Genomic DNA, 14,930 nt, shown 5'->3' with positions numbered 1-14,930 from the left:
CTGTAAACTGGAGCCATTTATTACCGTCTCCCTGCTCTAAGGGAGTTTGGGGGTTACTTGTTTTTTTCAGTTGGACCTCAGGTGCAATGTGGAGGCATTGTCCTGCTCAATCTGTGCATATTGTCCTTATTGCCGTGGGCAAGGGCCCGCTTGTTATCTGTGTATTTCCTTTCATCCCCATTTCCTACTCTCTTCTCTGTAAATAACCACTCTAACATGTTTGGTGTTCTGTTTACCTATACTCTTATAAAATCTTTATTGTTTTATACACATGCCTTTTACTTTTATAAATGGTATTGTGCTGTATTTCTCATTCTGCTTCTTACTTTTTTTAAACTAAGCATTAGGTTTTAAGATCCAGTCTCATGTACATTCAATCCCTCATTTTTCTCCTCTGTAAAAATGGGACATAGTACCATTTTATAGAGTTACTGTGAGAAATTAAATAAGCATAAGCAAAATGCTTACCACAGAGCCTAGTATAGGGTGAGAGCCTGGTAAGTACCCTGTTTTCATTATGTTATCATTAGAAAGGCAAATTCCATCAAGAGCCAAAGGCTGGTTCCTGGATGATGATTTCAAGGCACTGGCCATAACCAACTCATTTTAGATTTACACATCATTAAAATCAATGTCCTCTCTTCTCCATACTCATATTCCTGAAAAGATCATGATAAGTCTGGGATCCATTTATAGAAGAAAAATTTTCTCTTGGCGAAGAGCCCAAAGAGATTACAAAATGGACAATATAAACTCTTTTCTTTTTGCTTACTTACAGTAAAGGCCAAATACAACTTAATCAGTAAGCCATGAATCAGCACTCCAATGTTGAGTCTTGAGTGTATAAATAGGAGTATGTTGCTTGTGGACGAGTGAGATAATCTCTATACTCATCTCTGGTCAGGCCTTCATCAGAGACCTCTGTCCAGGACATAGAGGCTACAGAACACAAACAGGAGAAAAGCTCTGTGGGTCACATTTGGCCTTGAACAAACGACTCAGGCTGCATTTAGCTAGCTAGCCTCAGAGGACACTGAGAGGGCGAGGAAAGATTTGACAACTGGTTGTCTTCCCGGAGGCCAGTCAGGGGCACAAAGGAAGCAGCTGTTTTTTCTTTCATTGAGAACAAGACAAGAAGGAACAGGTTTGAAGTTAAGCCAGCAGAAGGGATTTAGTGCAGATATCAGGAGGAAGTTCCTGGCAGTGGAGGTCAGGATTATTACCCCTATTATTACTGATAAAAACATTCATCAAACATGACACACGTTTACAAGTATTTTCACAGGTTACTAGAGGAGTATAATTGTTCCCTGTAGGGCTTTCTGATGAAGCTGTAAATTGTCATGAGTCTTAAAAGTGTCCATCCCTTTTACCTATTTATTTCACTTCTGAGATTTTTACCTTTAGGAAATAAAACTGTACAGAATGTATATATTCATAAATAACCCCCCATATACATTTATAGGGGGAGAAAACCCCAGAAATCAAAAGGTTAGGAGCAGTGAACAGTGATACTATTGTCTTCCTTATATATGCCTATATTTCACATTTTTCTAAAGCAAGCCTGACATTTTTAATAACCAATAAAATAAAGAATGAATGAACGTGGCTCAGACAAGCACAGTTCTTTCAGATCAGTTTAGGTGGCTCATCTGGAGATGTAGGTATTGGCTCAGAGCCTCATGGGGGTCTCTGATTTTATGATCCCTACTTGATGCAAATATCCTCCATTTGAAGAGGCCAGAGGCCAGAGACCCTGCCACAAAAGGCCACGGGGTGCATCTGTAATCACCGAGGTGATCTCCATAGAGCCAGCACCATATCCGTGGGCAAAACACCAGAGGCTCCCTTTGTGCGTGGCAGCCCGCGAGGCAGCATGTCGTGAAGCACCGCAGGTTCTTGGCTTAGAGTGAAATGGTCCTACCTGGCAGAGCAGGTGAATTCTGCTCCGGAGTTCAGGTGACAGAGCTCCTGTTCTCCCATTCTCCCTGGGGTGGTTGTTTTCCTTCCTGGCTTTGCTCACCACCTGCCAGGAAACATTTCCCAGGAAGCCAGTGGTGGCTCCTGGCCAGGGGGTGGGGAGCTGTTGTTAATGAATTCTCTCTTCTGATTGGTGAAGAACCCCTTAGGGATGGGAAATGGAGTAGTCCCTGAGTGGGCACTATCCTTCCCTAAGTACCTCGCCTCTTCCCACTTGGGGCCCTGACACCTGCCCTTTGGTAGGAGTGTCCATCCCTTGCACATGTCTAATTTTGTCCCTGGTCACGTAATGTCTTGCAGGGCTGGTCTGGTCGGGCACCCAGCCCAGGACCAGCCTGGAGAGCTGCTGAGCTTAGTCTAAATCACACTGTGGACTCCTTCTTATCCTTTAAAAATCACATATGCTGTTGATGTGAGTTTACAATGATTCTGAGAGTGGCTTTGAGAAGGACTATATTTGCAAAAGGGCAGTCTGACCTGTGTCAAAAGGGGGAGTGGCATTTTTTTCTCATTGCTGTGGGCTGACAGTGGGTGAAGGAGGCTTCAGTCTTTTTAGCATGCCTGGCTGACTGTGGCTCAGCCTGAGATATTCCCAGAGCTCTCTCCTGCAGGTTGTTGGAGGGCTTTCGAGGCTGTTCTAGACAAGCCTGGCACGGTCTGGAGCTACACTTGCCTTTCCAGGCCAGGAAATGTTCTGGGACAGGCTGGGACTCAGAAAGAGGGCTGCTGGTTGGAGTAGACAAATACACTTCCTCGGGAGCTGCTTCCAGAAAAATGGGCTTGGCTTTCCTTCCGCATCCCTAGAAATCATAACCTCCATCTTACAGTCTCTACAAAGGGCACTTATCCTATGTCACTGGACACCAAAGAGAGTAGGCTATTAATACTGGTCCTCCTGAGGCAGGCAGGCAGGCAGGCCTAGAAATAATCCTGTTTTGTATGGATGCACGTCTAAAGGAAACAGCTACAATTGAATAATAAATATTTGATCTTGAGCATTTCCATTATCTGAAAAATGACAACTTTAATAAGATCCTCCACTGATTTTTGCAATGAAAACAAATCTATTGTACTTCTAAAACAATAATTTTACCCAAACAGCTTTTGGGACATTGTCCATGCAGTTACAAATATGAAGTCTAAATATAAGAATTATTTTAATAAGCATACCAGAATTTTTAAGGCAACATTTTAAAGGCAATATAACATATGCTTAAAAGACCGGGTTTCAGAATTTGAATTTTAGCCGTCATTTAACTATATGCCCTTAGGAAGTGACCTAAGCTCTTTGTCCCTCAACTTGCTCACTGGTACAGTGGGGTTAATAATACCTTCTTCAGAGTGTTATTGTGATGCCTAAGTTGGGGTAAGAGGCACATGCCAGGGGCCTGATTAAGTTACCTCATATTATTCTCACAGTCAGTTTGGAAAGAGCACACTTATTGTAATGATGCTAATAATTGTTCGAACCACTGGAGCATTGGAAGCATCTTTTAAATGGTGTCAGAATAAGACTATCAGGGTCTTGGTCATTATGATGTGGGGCTAAGCAACCCCCTTCAGACGGAAAAACTGAACACGAATGGTAGAAGATATTAACCCTATTCTTGATCTAAGAGGCTTGGATATAACTTAAAATATTGGCACAAGGGAGGCTAAGGCTCTTCTGGAAAACGTGTTGACCCTGCACTCGGGACAGGAGCAAATTAAACAACTGCTCAACTCGCCATGTAAAGCAGGGCTCTCTGCTTTACAGAGTTTACTCAAGGAGCTTCTAAATGCTCTGGACAGACACCCCAGGAGTAAGCTTTAGAGATCCCATAAATTAGAACATAATTGTTCCTCTAACATGAAGTGGCTGGCAATGTGATACAGTGGAAAACAGTATGAATTTGGGAGTTCCAAGCCCCACGGGCGCTGGGTAGAGTTGCTTCGCTGAGTGAACTCTATCTCTTGTGCCTGGAAGGGACATGTTGTTCTCCTTTGTCTTCTCTAGTGTAGCCCAGCAGAGACCCAGCTTCTCGTCCTAGTCTGCGCTCAGGGGACTTCTCCCAAGTGCTAGCAATTGAGGCTTTACCAGCAAAGGGTTGGCTGATTTCCGCAGGAGAATCTTCCTACCTTAAGATAATTCTTTCTTTAGTGTTATTAACCTGCTGTCTGCTTTTTTCCCCCTTCTTTTGGGGGTGGTGGGGAGAGAAAACCCTGTTGGGCTTAACGAAGGGAGTTCTGAAGTACTGTACTTCAAACGAAGCCGAGTGTGCACTCCCAGACCCAGAGCGGGAGCACCAAACAAGCGTGGGTGTCGAAGAGCGCTGGAAGAATGTGGTGGGTATGTGAATGAGCCGGCTAGAGCCAGTTGCTCAGTGACAAGTGCTGGGGCGAAGAGCTTATCTTCAGCTCTATTTTGGTCCCAGAGACATGTTCCTTACATGGTAAGAGCAGCGGTTCCAATTGTCTTAGGTTTTCCTCTCGTAACCCTGGCACATTCCCAAGTTGGGACTGACACTGCAGGGCCAGAACATATAATTAATGTCTTCATGCTGGAGACGACCACTCTGAAACTTGCCAGTAGTGGAAAGAGACATTTTGTAGCCTGAAGACTCTGAAATATCTCTACATTTACCTCAAGTCATAGAGTCTTGGAACTGTAGAGTCAGAAGGGAGCTTGGCAATCACCCAGTCCCATCCCTTATTGTACAGATAAGAAAACTGTCCTGAGGCTAAGAGGCTTCCCTATGGTTGCACAGCTGTTTTTTTGCTGTTTTCTTTCTCTGAATGAAGCAGAGGCTGGGAGTATCTACTTACATAGCTATTTTCTGGAACATAGAAACTTTTGAGGACTGAATATCCCTAGATACAAGTCATATTTCATTCATTCACTCAGTCATTCAGACCATCTTTCTCATGTGTGCACTCTATGCCATATTCTGCACACATAATGCTGAGAAGTGGTGATGAACTAAACAGAAAAGATTCCTGCTCTCAGGAAGGTTTTGTTCTAGGAGGGGAGTTAGACAATAAAACCAATAAATGACAAGATCATTTCAGGGAGTGGGGCGCCTGGGTGGCTCAGTTGTTAAGCAACTGCCTTCGGCTCAGGTCATGGTCCCAGGGTCCTGGGATCGAGTCCCACATCGGGCTCCCTGCTCCGCGGGAAGCCTGCTTCTCCCTCTCCCACTCCCCCTGCTTGTGTTCCCTCTCTCACTGTGTCTCTCTCTGTCAAATAAATAAATAAAATCTTTAAAAAAAAAAAAAAAAAAAAAAGATCATTTCAGGGAGTATTAAGTGCTTGGGAAGAAGGTGAGCCACTGAAAATCTGGCCATTAAAAACAATGGAATGACGGTACTTTGAGTGGCGGGCTCTATACTCTTTAGTAGAAGATTGTTGATTTTTTCCATGGAACGCTTCTCTTTGCAACTGCATATCTTGCATCTTATCTCTACTAAAATATAAAGGAGGCTAAAAATTAGAGTCTGTCAGTTTTAACATATCTATGAAAGCAAGAACTAAACAATGGGTTTTAGATAAATATTAAAGGTTACCTACTCACTTCTAAGGAAATGACCAAATGATTACTTGATTTTTTTCTTTTTAGCCGGATATTATGACATTGGTTGGAAACAGATACTCCACCTGTCATCATTTTACCATTTTAATATGGACAGCATAGTTTTCCCTTTATAAAATCACCACTTATTGGTATATTGCATCCCTACTGGCTTCACCTTAGAGATGGGATGAATCTTGTTTTCATTTAAGGACTACAGACAACTTTTATTTGGTTCTTCTAACTGTCCTGGCAGACCCAGGAGGTGGGTCATACTGCAGTGGAGGCTATGCATCAGAATATGCTTGGAGCAAATACCTAGTGCATTTATGATGGAAGTTACTTCAATTGCTAAATATGCTCACACAAGCACGTGTACACACACACACAGGACATAGAAACCGCAGATATCAAAAGGAAGAAAATGGAGAATATTTTAAAAAATCAACTTCAAAGTTCAAAAAGCACATATCTTGATTCAATTACTATCCAGAGAAGTGGGGGTAGGGGGAGGGTACACAGCCAAGAATTTTTACTGAAGCCTTTTTTTTTTTTTTTACCAAGTCTTTTAACTGAAATAAGTGAAAAAGAATGTTAAAAGCAAAAAGAAATCTTTGAGGTGAGGACGTTTTTGTAGAGAAGAGATAAAGATGGTTGCTATCATGCTTGTGCAGGTAACAATCATCCTTTAAAGTATGCGCTACCTGCAGATGTTTTGATGAGGCAGAAGCCCACATTTTTCCCATTCCATTTTTCAGGTTACTAGAAAGTCACTGTTGAAAGCATTTCAGATCCATATTTACAAAGGCACAGTAGGTACTGAAATTCAGAGTAATCACTATCACTAGCGAGCTGGCCTCTAGGAGCATATTTTTCTTTCATAGCATATACCTGTTCTCTAATTACTTCAGAGGGTGAGTCCGAGGTGTTTGTTGTTAACTGACTTTCATAGAACTTTGAAGGTCTTGTAGTCCAGAAGGCTGGAAGGGCACCCACCTCAGTCAATTCAATTTTAATTTCATGGAGTATTTCTCATTTGAATCTGACATTAGGTTAACCTGAACATCTTAAACTCGTTTCTAAAAGTTTGTAAGTATGAGTTTCATACTTCCAAGAAGCATATTTTTCCTATTTCAGAAACAGATTTTTCTGACTCTTACTATATTTTGCATAGAATTATACTAAAGGCACATTAAGCAAGAGAAAAAAAGAAGTTAAGGTTTTTGTTAGAAAATATAATAATTTTTCTACCCTTCTCATGAACACCGGAAAAATTATGGCAGGTTTTTAGATCTTCTAATGCCTGGTACATAGTAATTAGTGAATTTTGCTGAAGGAATAAACTAATGAATATAATTCTGAAACAATTTGAGGTTTCTTTAAAAGTCTACTTGTTACAGAGTCGATTTGTTAAAAGACATATTTGGTTCACAGTAGTTCACATAAAATTTTTTTCAAGTTACTTTCCAGTATCTCACAGCAGGGTATGGTAGGAGTAGCTGTAACCTAGGAGTTCAAAACTCTTGGCTTTAGGCCAGGCATCAACAATAAATGGCAGAATGGCTTGAGAAAATGATTTAACTCTGCTGGACTTCAGTTTCCACGTCAGTGAAATGATTGCTTTGGAGCAGGTTACTTCTGATATTCCATGCAACTTCAAAATTCCACAACTGAATAATTCAAGTTAAGGATAATTGGATCTAAATTTAATAAGCACTGATACAGTACCCATAATGTGTCAGGTAATATTATAAGGGTTTTATACAGCATGTAGTCTTATAATAATAATAATCAAGCATAAACTGCACACAGGGTAGCATTTCATACACTGTAAATAAGTAAATACTAGTTGCTATTAAAATGATAGTAATTTTATTAAAATTAATATAGTAAAAACCATTAGAAAATCCAATGGAAATAAAATATACTTGGAATTGAAAATAATGTAAAAATAAAGTGGTTATTTCATTTTAACCACTAAATAAAACACTAGCCATGACACATGACTTCGCATCACTCTCACTATAAATAATTTGGGTTTTGTGACCATGAAGGCTCTCATACATATTAAATCATGTAGGAGAAAACTTTTGAGAAACAAAAATATTCTACCAGTATCACATCTTACTATTTGTTATATATGTTTTAAGTGCACAATTTCTTTTAGAAAAATAAGCTAGAAACCATCATATTTTGCAGTAAACAGGAGAGCTTCTGAACATCAAAGAGGCATATTTCAGGAATGCAGTAGGCACAAGGTTTCTTGTGAGCTTAAAACAGAAAGCAATACAGTGAAAGAACGTTTGATTGGGAAGCTACTATGAGGCTTCAGCTCTGAGGCCTCATAATCGTCCAAATCTCAAGCCAAAGGGCTGGAAATGGATGCAAATTTGACAAGCCCAGTGATTTCCATGTCTGGACATGCTTTGTGAGTCCTTGTCCTATTACCTTGACAACTGTCAAGGCTCCATGAATTTTCATCCCCTCCTCACACCTCCTCTGCTGCTGCTCATCCTTTATGGCCAAAGCTGGGCATCACTTCCAGTAAAAAGCTTTTCCTGAGCCATCCACCCCTGCTCCCCGTGAATGTCCCCCACCCATATGCTTCCATAAAACCTGGTATAAATCTCTAACATATTTCAATTATTCAGCCTACTAGGTTGCTATTATATTATTGGTCCATAGTCTTTCTCATTCAGTGACCTGAGCTCCTTGAGAACAGGAATTATGTTTTAGTTCATTGTTGGGTCCCCAGAGCCTTGCCTAGTGCTTGACACAAATGATATGCTTAAGAATTGACTGCTAAATGAATGAATGGATGGGTGGATGACAGCATTAACTGGTAATTATTACTAAAATGGTTAGAATCATTGGATCTCCTTCATGAATTATTATTGGCCAGAAAGTATGATGAGAATTGACTGTGTTCCAAGGGAGGCAGTGGAGGGAGAGGTGTATTTCCTGCACATTTGTGGAGTATCTTCATAATCAACAATTTGGTTTAGGTTATCCATTTTTTCCCCTTACTCTAAGAACAGTAGAGAAATTGGGGGAAAATGAAACACAGTTTTAAAAAAACCTGTTCAACACATATATACTGAACATCTGTTGTCTAAAGTGGTCTAGGCAGACCCAGATTCTATCCTTAAAGAGACTATACTTTAGATATTTAAGATACTCACATATAGGAAAAGAGTGATACTTGACACCTAAGTGACCAGTGTTTACTAAAATGAAAGAACACATAATAAGGGTCACAAAGGTCAGAAATGTCAGATAAATTGGCTGGATTCCCAAGAAGACTCCATCGGGAAGGAGAGCTATGTTGGATCATTGTGTCTCAAAGCCTGTTCTCAGCTGTAAAGGTCCTGGACCCAGAGATGGTCAGGTCCAAGGAAATTGGCATATATACACATCAAGCTTACTGGAGCTTGAAAAACCAAAAGGCCAATGACCGGGCCAACTGGAAAGTTAATTATGATTTAAACATGGACTCAGAGAGAAGGAAGTTAAATGGTACTGGAGATGCTTCAGCCACACAATGCAAATGGACAAGTCTGATTTCCCATACAGCCTTTCTCTCGGGGAATCAAAGACCAAATCCAGTATTTCCCTGTCTTAGACAATATTGGATAAATAGAGGACTAGGTGAATAGAGGTGTATGCCATTGATGGTAACTATTATGGGATTTCAGAAGAACTAAAAGATGGCATTCAGTCATAGAGATCAAAGAACATTTTATAGGAGAAGTGGTATTCCAACAATGTCTTTAAGTTAATTACTTAGACTTTGCAACTGTGAATTGGGGAAGAACATTCTAAACAGAGGGGAAATGATGAACAAAGAAAGTGAGTGGTTTGTTTTTGCTGGACACAGGGTATGTGATGAAGAATAGTACAGTATTATGAAGGAAAGCTAGAACCAGGTCATGGAGAAGCTGGAAAGTCAGTTATGAAGCTTAAATATTATTGTTTGGGCAATGAGTAGTCAGAGAAAAAGCACCATACCCCAGGGAAATGTTCTCCAGGAAAATGAATTTGGCTGTAGCGTATGGGTTTGCTTCAAGTAAATTCCAGAGGCAGAGGCCAATGGGAAGCCTCAGAATCTCCATGGGAGGACTGAAACTAGGACAGGAGTAGTGTAGGTGAAGCAGAGAGAGACTGAAGGGTACAAACCAGGAAGTACCACGGTGTTTTCCTTTCACACACATACATATACACACACTCAGCCGAAGGCAAAATATAAAACTATAAGCTATCTAACCAATACATAATTTTTTAAAAACCTGTCCTAATTTCTATGAAATTCTCCATTTATAAAGAACATAGTGAAAAATCATTGATCCATTTAGCCAATTTGGTTGATTTTGGCTTGTCTAAGTATAAAATTTGATAAATATGAGCTTTTCAAAGCATCAAAACAATGGGAATCTATAATTAAGGGACAGCTTCAAGGAAAGGAAAAAAATACCTTATGTAAGTACATTTTCTTATCTCCCAAAACATTCCAGGTGATTTCTCCAAATAGACACTCTTTCAAACACTTTCTAACATGAGCTAACCCAACTAACAGGAATGCTGCAGAAAACAGAAACAGGAACTTTGTGAGAAGTTTGATTACTTGTATGGCATCCTGGAGGAGAGGAAAAATGAAATGACCCAAGTCATTACCCGAACCCAAGAGGAGAAACTGGAACATGTCCGCGCTCTGATCAAAAAGTATTCTGATCATTTGGAAAACGTGTCAAAGTTGGTTGAATCAGGAATCCAGTTCATGGATGAGCCAGAAATGGCAGTGTTTCTGCAGGCAAGTCTTCTTTTGGTACCTAATAGAACTAACCAAGAAGGTGGGTGCTGGAGAAGGTGTTGTCATCATATTTTTGTTATTTTATGTTCATCTCATTTTGATTTATTTTACCAAGTAAAATATAAGCTCATTATGTGTTCATGTCTCCATATTTTTAAACAACTTCATAAGCATATATTTAAGGGACCATGACATCACTTAAATATAAGAGGGTTCTGGTATAAAACAGCAGTAATTCATGGCATTTAGAAACTAAGCTCTGAGATTTTCAGAGTCAGCAGAGGAAAGAATTAAGTCTTTGATGAAAAGAATTTAAGTAGGTCTGTCTTTTGTTTGCTTTCGCAGAATGCCAAAACCTTGTTACAAAAGTAAGTAATTTTCATTTTATGGAAAAATGCATACTTTTCGTTTTTACCCGAGGCTATCAAACATTAGACAGTGACAGAAAGTGGCAACTTGTCTTTGTTGCAGAATTTCTGAAGCATCGAAGGCATTTCAGATGGAGAAAATAGAACATGGTTATGAGAACATGAACCATTTCACAGTCAACCTCAATAGAGAAGAAAAAATCATCCGCGAAATTGATTTTTACAGAGGTTTGTGTTTCTTGTGACCATTTGGACAAAGTTGCAGGTGTGTGAGAGCTGCAGCTGGGTTCAGCAGGAGAAAGAGGGGATTCAGAATCACCTCCAGAATGGATGTCGACAATTATACAAGGATCATAATCCAATGTGAAACTCTATTTCATTACGGATTCATATAGTTGGTTGACAGTGTTTATTTAACTTTGCACAGCACAGTGCCCATTATAATGCCATTATTGGGCATTTGACTCCTAGTAGTCAAATACTTAATAATTGATGGTGATGATGATGTCTCAAGATCAATCCTATACAAGGTGTTAAACACAATGATGTGAAGTGCCATCAAGTGCAAGGTTAAGGATGAGATAAAAATAAAATGTAGAAGACATTTGGATAGATATTGTAGCTCATCCACTTAATCAGACTTTAGAGGGCAAGAATAGTAAATGAGTCACAGAATAAGTCACACCTGGAAACAAAACTGGCTCTCTGTGACCAGCTGTATTTCATGAGTTATAAATGCATCTCTACCATTTGGTCCAGAGATCGCCTTCTTGGAAATGTGTCCTCATGAAATAATTGAAAAGAGGAAAATAACCTTGGAACTGACCAAAACTTTGATTGTCTTGATTCATCCTAGCCCATCTAGATGACAAGACTCCTTGGCTAGACCACTAATAACCATGAAGCTCTATCAGTGTGTACAGATGTAATTTTAGAAGCAAGTCTTCAGGATGAATCTTTTTTAAAAAAAATGACTTAATATTGTCTCTTCTTAATATTGCCTGAGGGAATATTAAGATCAACGTGTTAGGAAAAGAGTCACGGCATTAACTGTGGCAAAAGTCAGCATTCTGAACAGAGGAGGTAAGACATGAAAACAAGACAGGGTTTTGTATGTTTTCTGAGAAAGGGAAGAGAGTTGCATTTCTATTTAATCTGACAGAGATAAGTGACTATCCCAGCCCCAGCCCTCCAGGAGCTTGCAGATGTGACAGAATATGGTATAAACGTGACCACGCTCTGGGGGGGGGGGGTCAGGTGCATAGTTCACGGTAGTAGTAAGGACTGCACTTTGTACTGGGGAGGGGAACAAAGAGGATGGTGATGGTTGGGCCCGTCCTCCCATTTCTCCTGTCCACATTTAGCTAGAAGCACAAGCCCCAGCATGGCATACTTGGGCCATACTCCAGTCTGATGGAGAAGATTTCCCTAGCCCTGACCTTAATCGGGGCTGTAAGTACTGGCCATTAATTGATTTCACAGCTGCAGTGATAATTATAATGATTTTAAAAACACATTACCTTACCAGGAGATGAAGATGAAGAAGAGGGAGAAGGAGAAGAAGAAGGAGAAGGGGAGGAAGTAGAAGTGGAAGAGGTAGAAAATGTTCGAACAGAGTCATCAGGAGAAGATGAAAGTCCGGAGAAAGCCTTGGAGCCCTCTCAGCTGGCCTCAGAGCTCCAGGCTGCCCCAGGGGCACTTCCAGCTTCCTCTCCAGAGTCACCTCCAGCCCTGCCACCTGTTGCAGATGCCCCAGTGACACAGGTAACCATTCACCAGTTCCCTCCTACAGGACGCACGGGTGTGCCTCCTTGCTGACTAGCCTAAACAATTTATTCTGCCTTAAGAAAAGGGTAACTATAGGCCAGACATTTGTATGTCGAAGACAAAAGAATTCAGAGCAGTCTCAGCGTCAGGGGGGACAGTCCTCTAGTGATTCAACAAGGTTCAGTGTTGTTATAATTGGTTGGTGAGACCGAGTTTAACACGATTTCCCCGCCAATAGCACCCTCAAACCTGAAGCAATGTTTGGAAATCTGTGTGCAGGGGAGAGGGGTATATGTGTAACACGTTAGTTCCTAGAGAGCCAATGTCATGAAGATTGGGTCTGCTCTGAAAACAGATATGGGGTACAGGGTGAGAAATAATCTAAGGTGAGAAGTAAAAATGACTATACCTACAGAACTTTGAATTTTCTATAGATAATAAAGGAAGTAGATAGAGAAGTCATGCTAGTTTATGTCCCTGTTGCTGACCCTGACATATAACTACATCTTTCATTAAGTGGGCAAACAACGTCTAATTTTCTATGTATCTGCCATTTGATGAGATTATGTGTTAACAGAACTGTTAATAGAAATTTCCCAGGAGATAACTCATCCCAAATCCTCTATCTGATTGGCTGACCCTTAGTTTCTGAGATGTCACCGTCCAGTTTTCAAGCCTTCATGCCGATGTCATGACACCTGCAGCAGAGAGGTCTCGAGCTGTGGAGTTTGTGGGCAATGTAGATTCATCAAAAAGGTGCCCTGGTTTTGCACCTGCTTTCAAAGTGGATTGAAATTATCTATAGAAACAAAACCTCAGAGGGGAAACTCTGAATTAGAGAATTATATTCTATGCTCCGTCTCCATAGGAAACCAGGCTGAAATACTATTTATGGTTCCTAGAATCTTGAAATTCTGGGTATACCAATCGCACTGAGTTTGAAAGAGGTGTGGTAACTAAATGAGAGTTGGATGTGGTCAACAAGATCAATTTGGGATTTTAGAAAAGAGGTTTGGGGAGCCCACCTGGAATGTCAAAATATTAATTGTGGCCAGTAGATTGACCTTTCTCCTATATCAGATATTTTATAAGCAAACTTCATTTCAGGCGTCTGCTGTGTATCTGTCCAGGCTACCATCTGGTGAAGGACAAGCGCAGAAAAGAAGAGGGGGCACGTGAAGGGGCCCAGAGAGAGGGGAGCTGGCTGCTCTCCTTCCCTGAGCGCTTGCAGAGGGTGGGATGAACTAGAACATGCGCTAAATCAGGCACTGCACAGAGAGCTCATAGTTTTCAAACCCAAAGGGAACTAAAACCAACTGCTTTTTCTTCTTCTTCTTCCTCTTCTTTTTTTACTTTTGAATGTATCTGTCCCGATTAAGGGGGAGGTTGTCCCCACTGGCTCTCAGCAGACCACAGAGTCTGAAACTCCAGTCCCTGCAGCAACGGACACTGCGGATCCCTTGTTTTACCCTAGTTGGTATAAAGGCCAAACCCGGCAAGCCAGCACCAACCCACCTTCCACCCCAGGGAGCGAAGGTCTGGGACACATAGGGCCTCCCGGTTCTGAGGATCCGAATGTGCAGAAGGCAGAAGTGGCAGAAGCCGGAGCTGGTGAGAGGGCAGCAGTGAGTGGTAAGGAAACTAGTTCACCTGCAGCTACTTCTCAGGTTAGTGTTGATGCTCTTGTGTCCGAATGCTCCCCCACGCCACCTAGCGTCCTGCTGGGCTCACAGCAAGAAAGAAGGGCTTCCCGAGGGGCAGAAAGAAGCCCTGGCTGTGGGAAAAACACAGAAACAACTCATCCCTTAATTTGGGCTTGTGTGGGGGGCTTTTTGTTTCTTTTAAAGGCTGGTAAAACAAAAAAGAAAACAGATTGACTTCACTCTACCCATATGTGGTGACCCCACACCTGGCGTCCCAGGGGAGGGGGTCCAAGCACGCCTGGCCCTGACGCTTGCAGTCCATGCAGTCGAAAGCTGCTTTGTTCTCGGTGCCTGGCTGCTGGCCCAGGTTCCCCTTCGCCAAGGCCACTTGCCCTTGCTCAGCCTTTTCTGTGTCCTCCCCGGGCTCCCAAAGACTAATCCCCTGCTTTTGTGTCATTCCCAGCAACCGTGAAGGAGCACGTTTGAACTGAGTTCTAAGTCCGCTCTGGAAAATAACCTCTGGTTGATTCATGGATTCTGGGAGTGTGCTGGCTATGGCTAGAAAAAGATAGTCTTGGCTTGATTAAACCAGCGCTTCCTAAACATGTGCTGCTGGGAGCAGAAAAGCACAGGTTTTCCTACATTGGGTTTTTTTTTTTTTAAGGGTCACGTAATACCTTTTTTTTTTTCCTTTTTATAATGTACTTTGAAGGCCATGTCTTTTTCCTACAATGGGTCAGATGTTTGCATGGCTCAAAGATTCCCTAGAAGAAATATTCCATAATTTCTTCACAAGGAAGAATGCTCATGGTTGCTC

General features: G+C 41.3%; 1 protein-coding gene across 1 annotated transcript in view; it reads left to right on the top strand.

Annotated features, from left to right (window-relative positions):
• TRIM55 (tripartite motif containing 55) overlaps window positions 1-14,930 on the top strand; it is a 28,184-nt gene that overhangs the window by 10,339 nt on the left and 2,915 nt on the right. Inside the window, exons 5-9 of the mRNA XM_078071764.1 lie at window positions 10,102-10,335; window positions 10,681-10,703; window positions 10,807-10,931; window positions 12,232-12,467; window positions 13,850-14,137. Of these exons, the coding sequence (XP_077927890.1) occupies window positions 10,102-10,335; window positions 10,681-10,703; window positions 10,807-10,931; window positions 12,232-12,467; window positions 13,850-14,137 (906 nt within the window). The remainder of the gene's footprint in view (window positions 1-10,101; window positions 10,336-10,680; window positions 10,704-10,806; window positions 10,932-12,231; window positions 12,468-13,849; window positions 14,138-14,930) is intronic.

The sequence above is a fragment of the Halichoerus grypus genome, chromosome 5 (genome assembly GCF_964656455.1).
Source record: "Halichoerus grypus chromosome 5, mHalGry1.hap1.1, whole genome shotgun sequence".
In the NCBI taxonomy this organism is placed as follows: domain Eukaryota; kingdom Metazoa; phylum Chordata; class Mammalia; order Carnivora; family Phocidae; genus Halichoerus; species Halichoerus grypus.
This window is presented reverse-complemented; position numbering and strand designations above follow the sequence as displayed.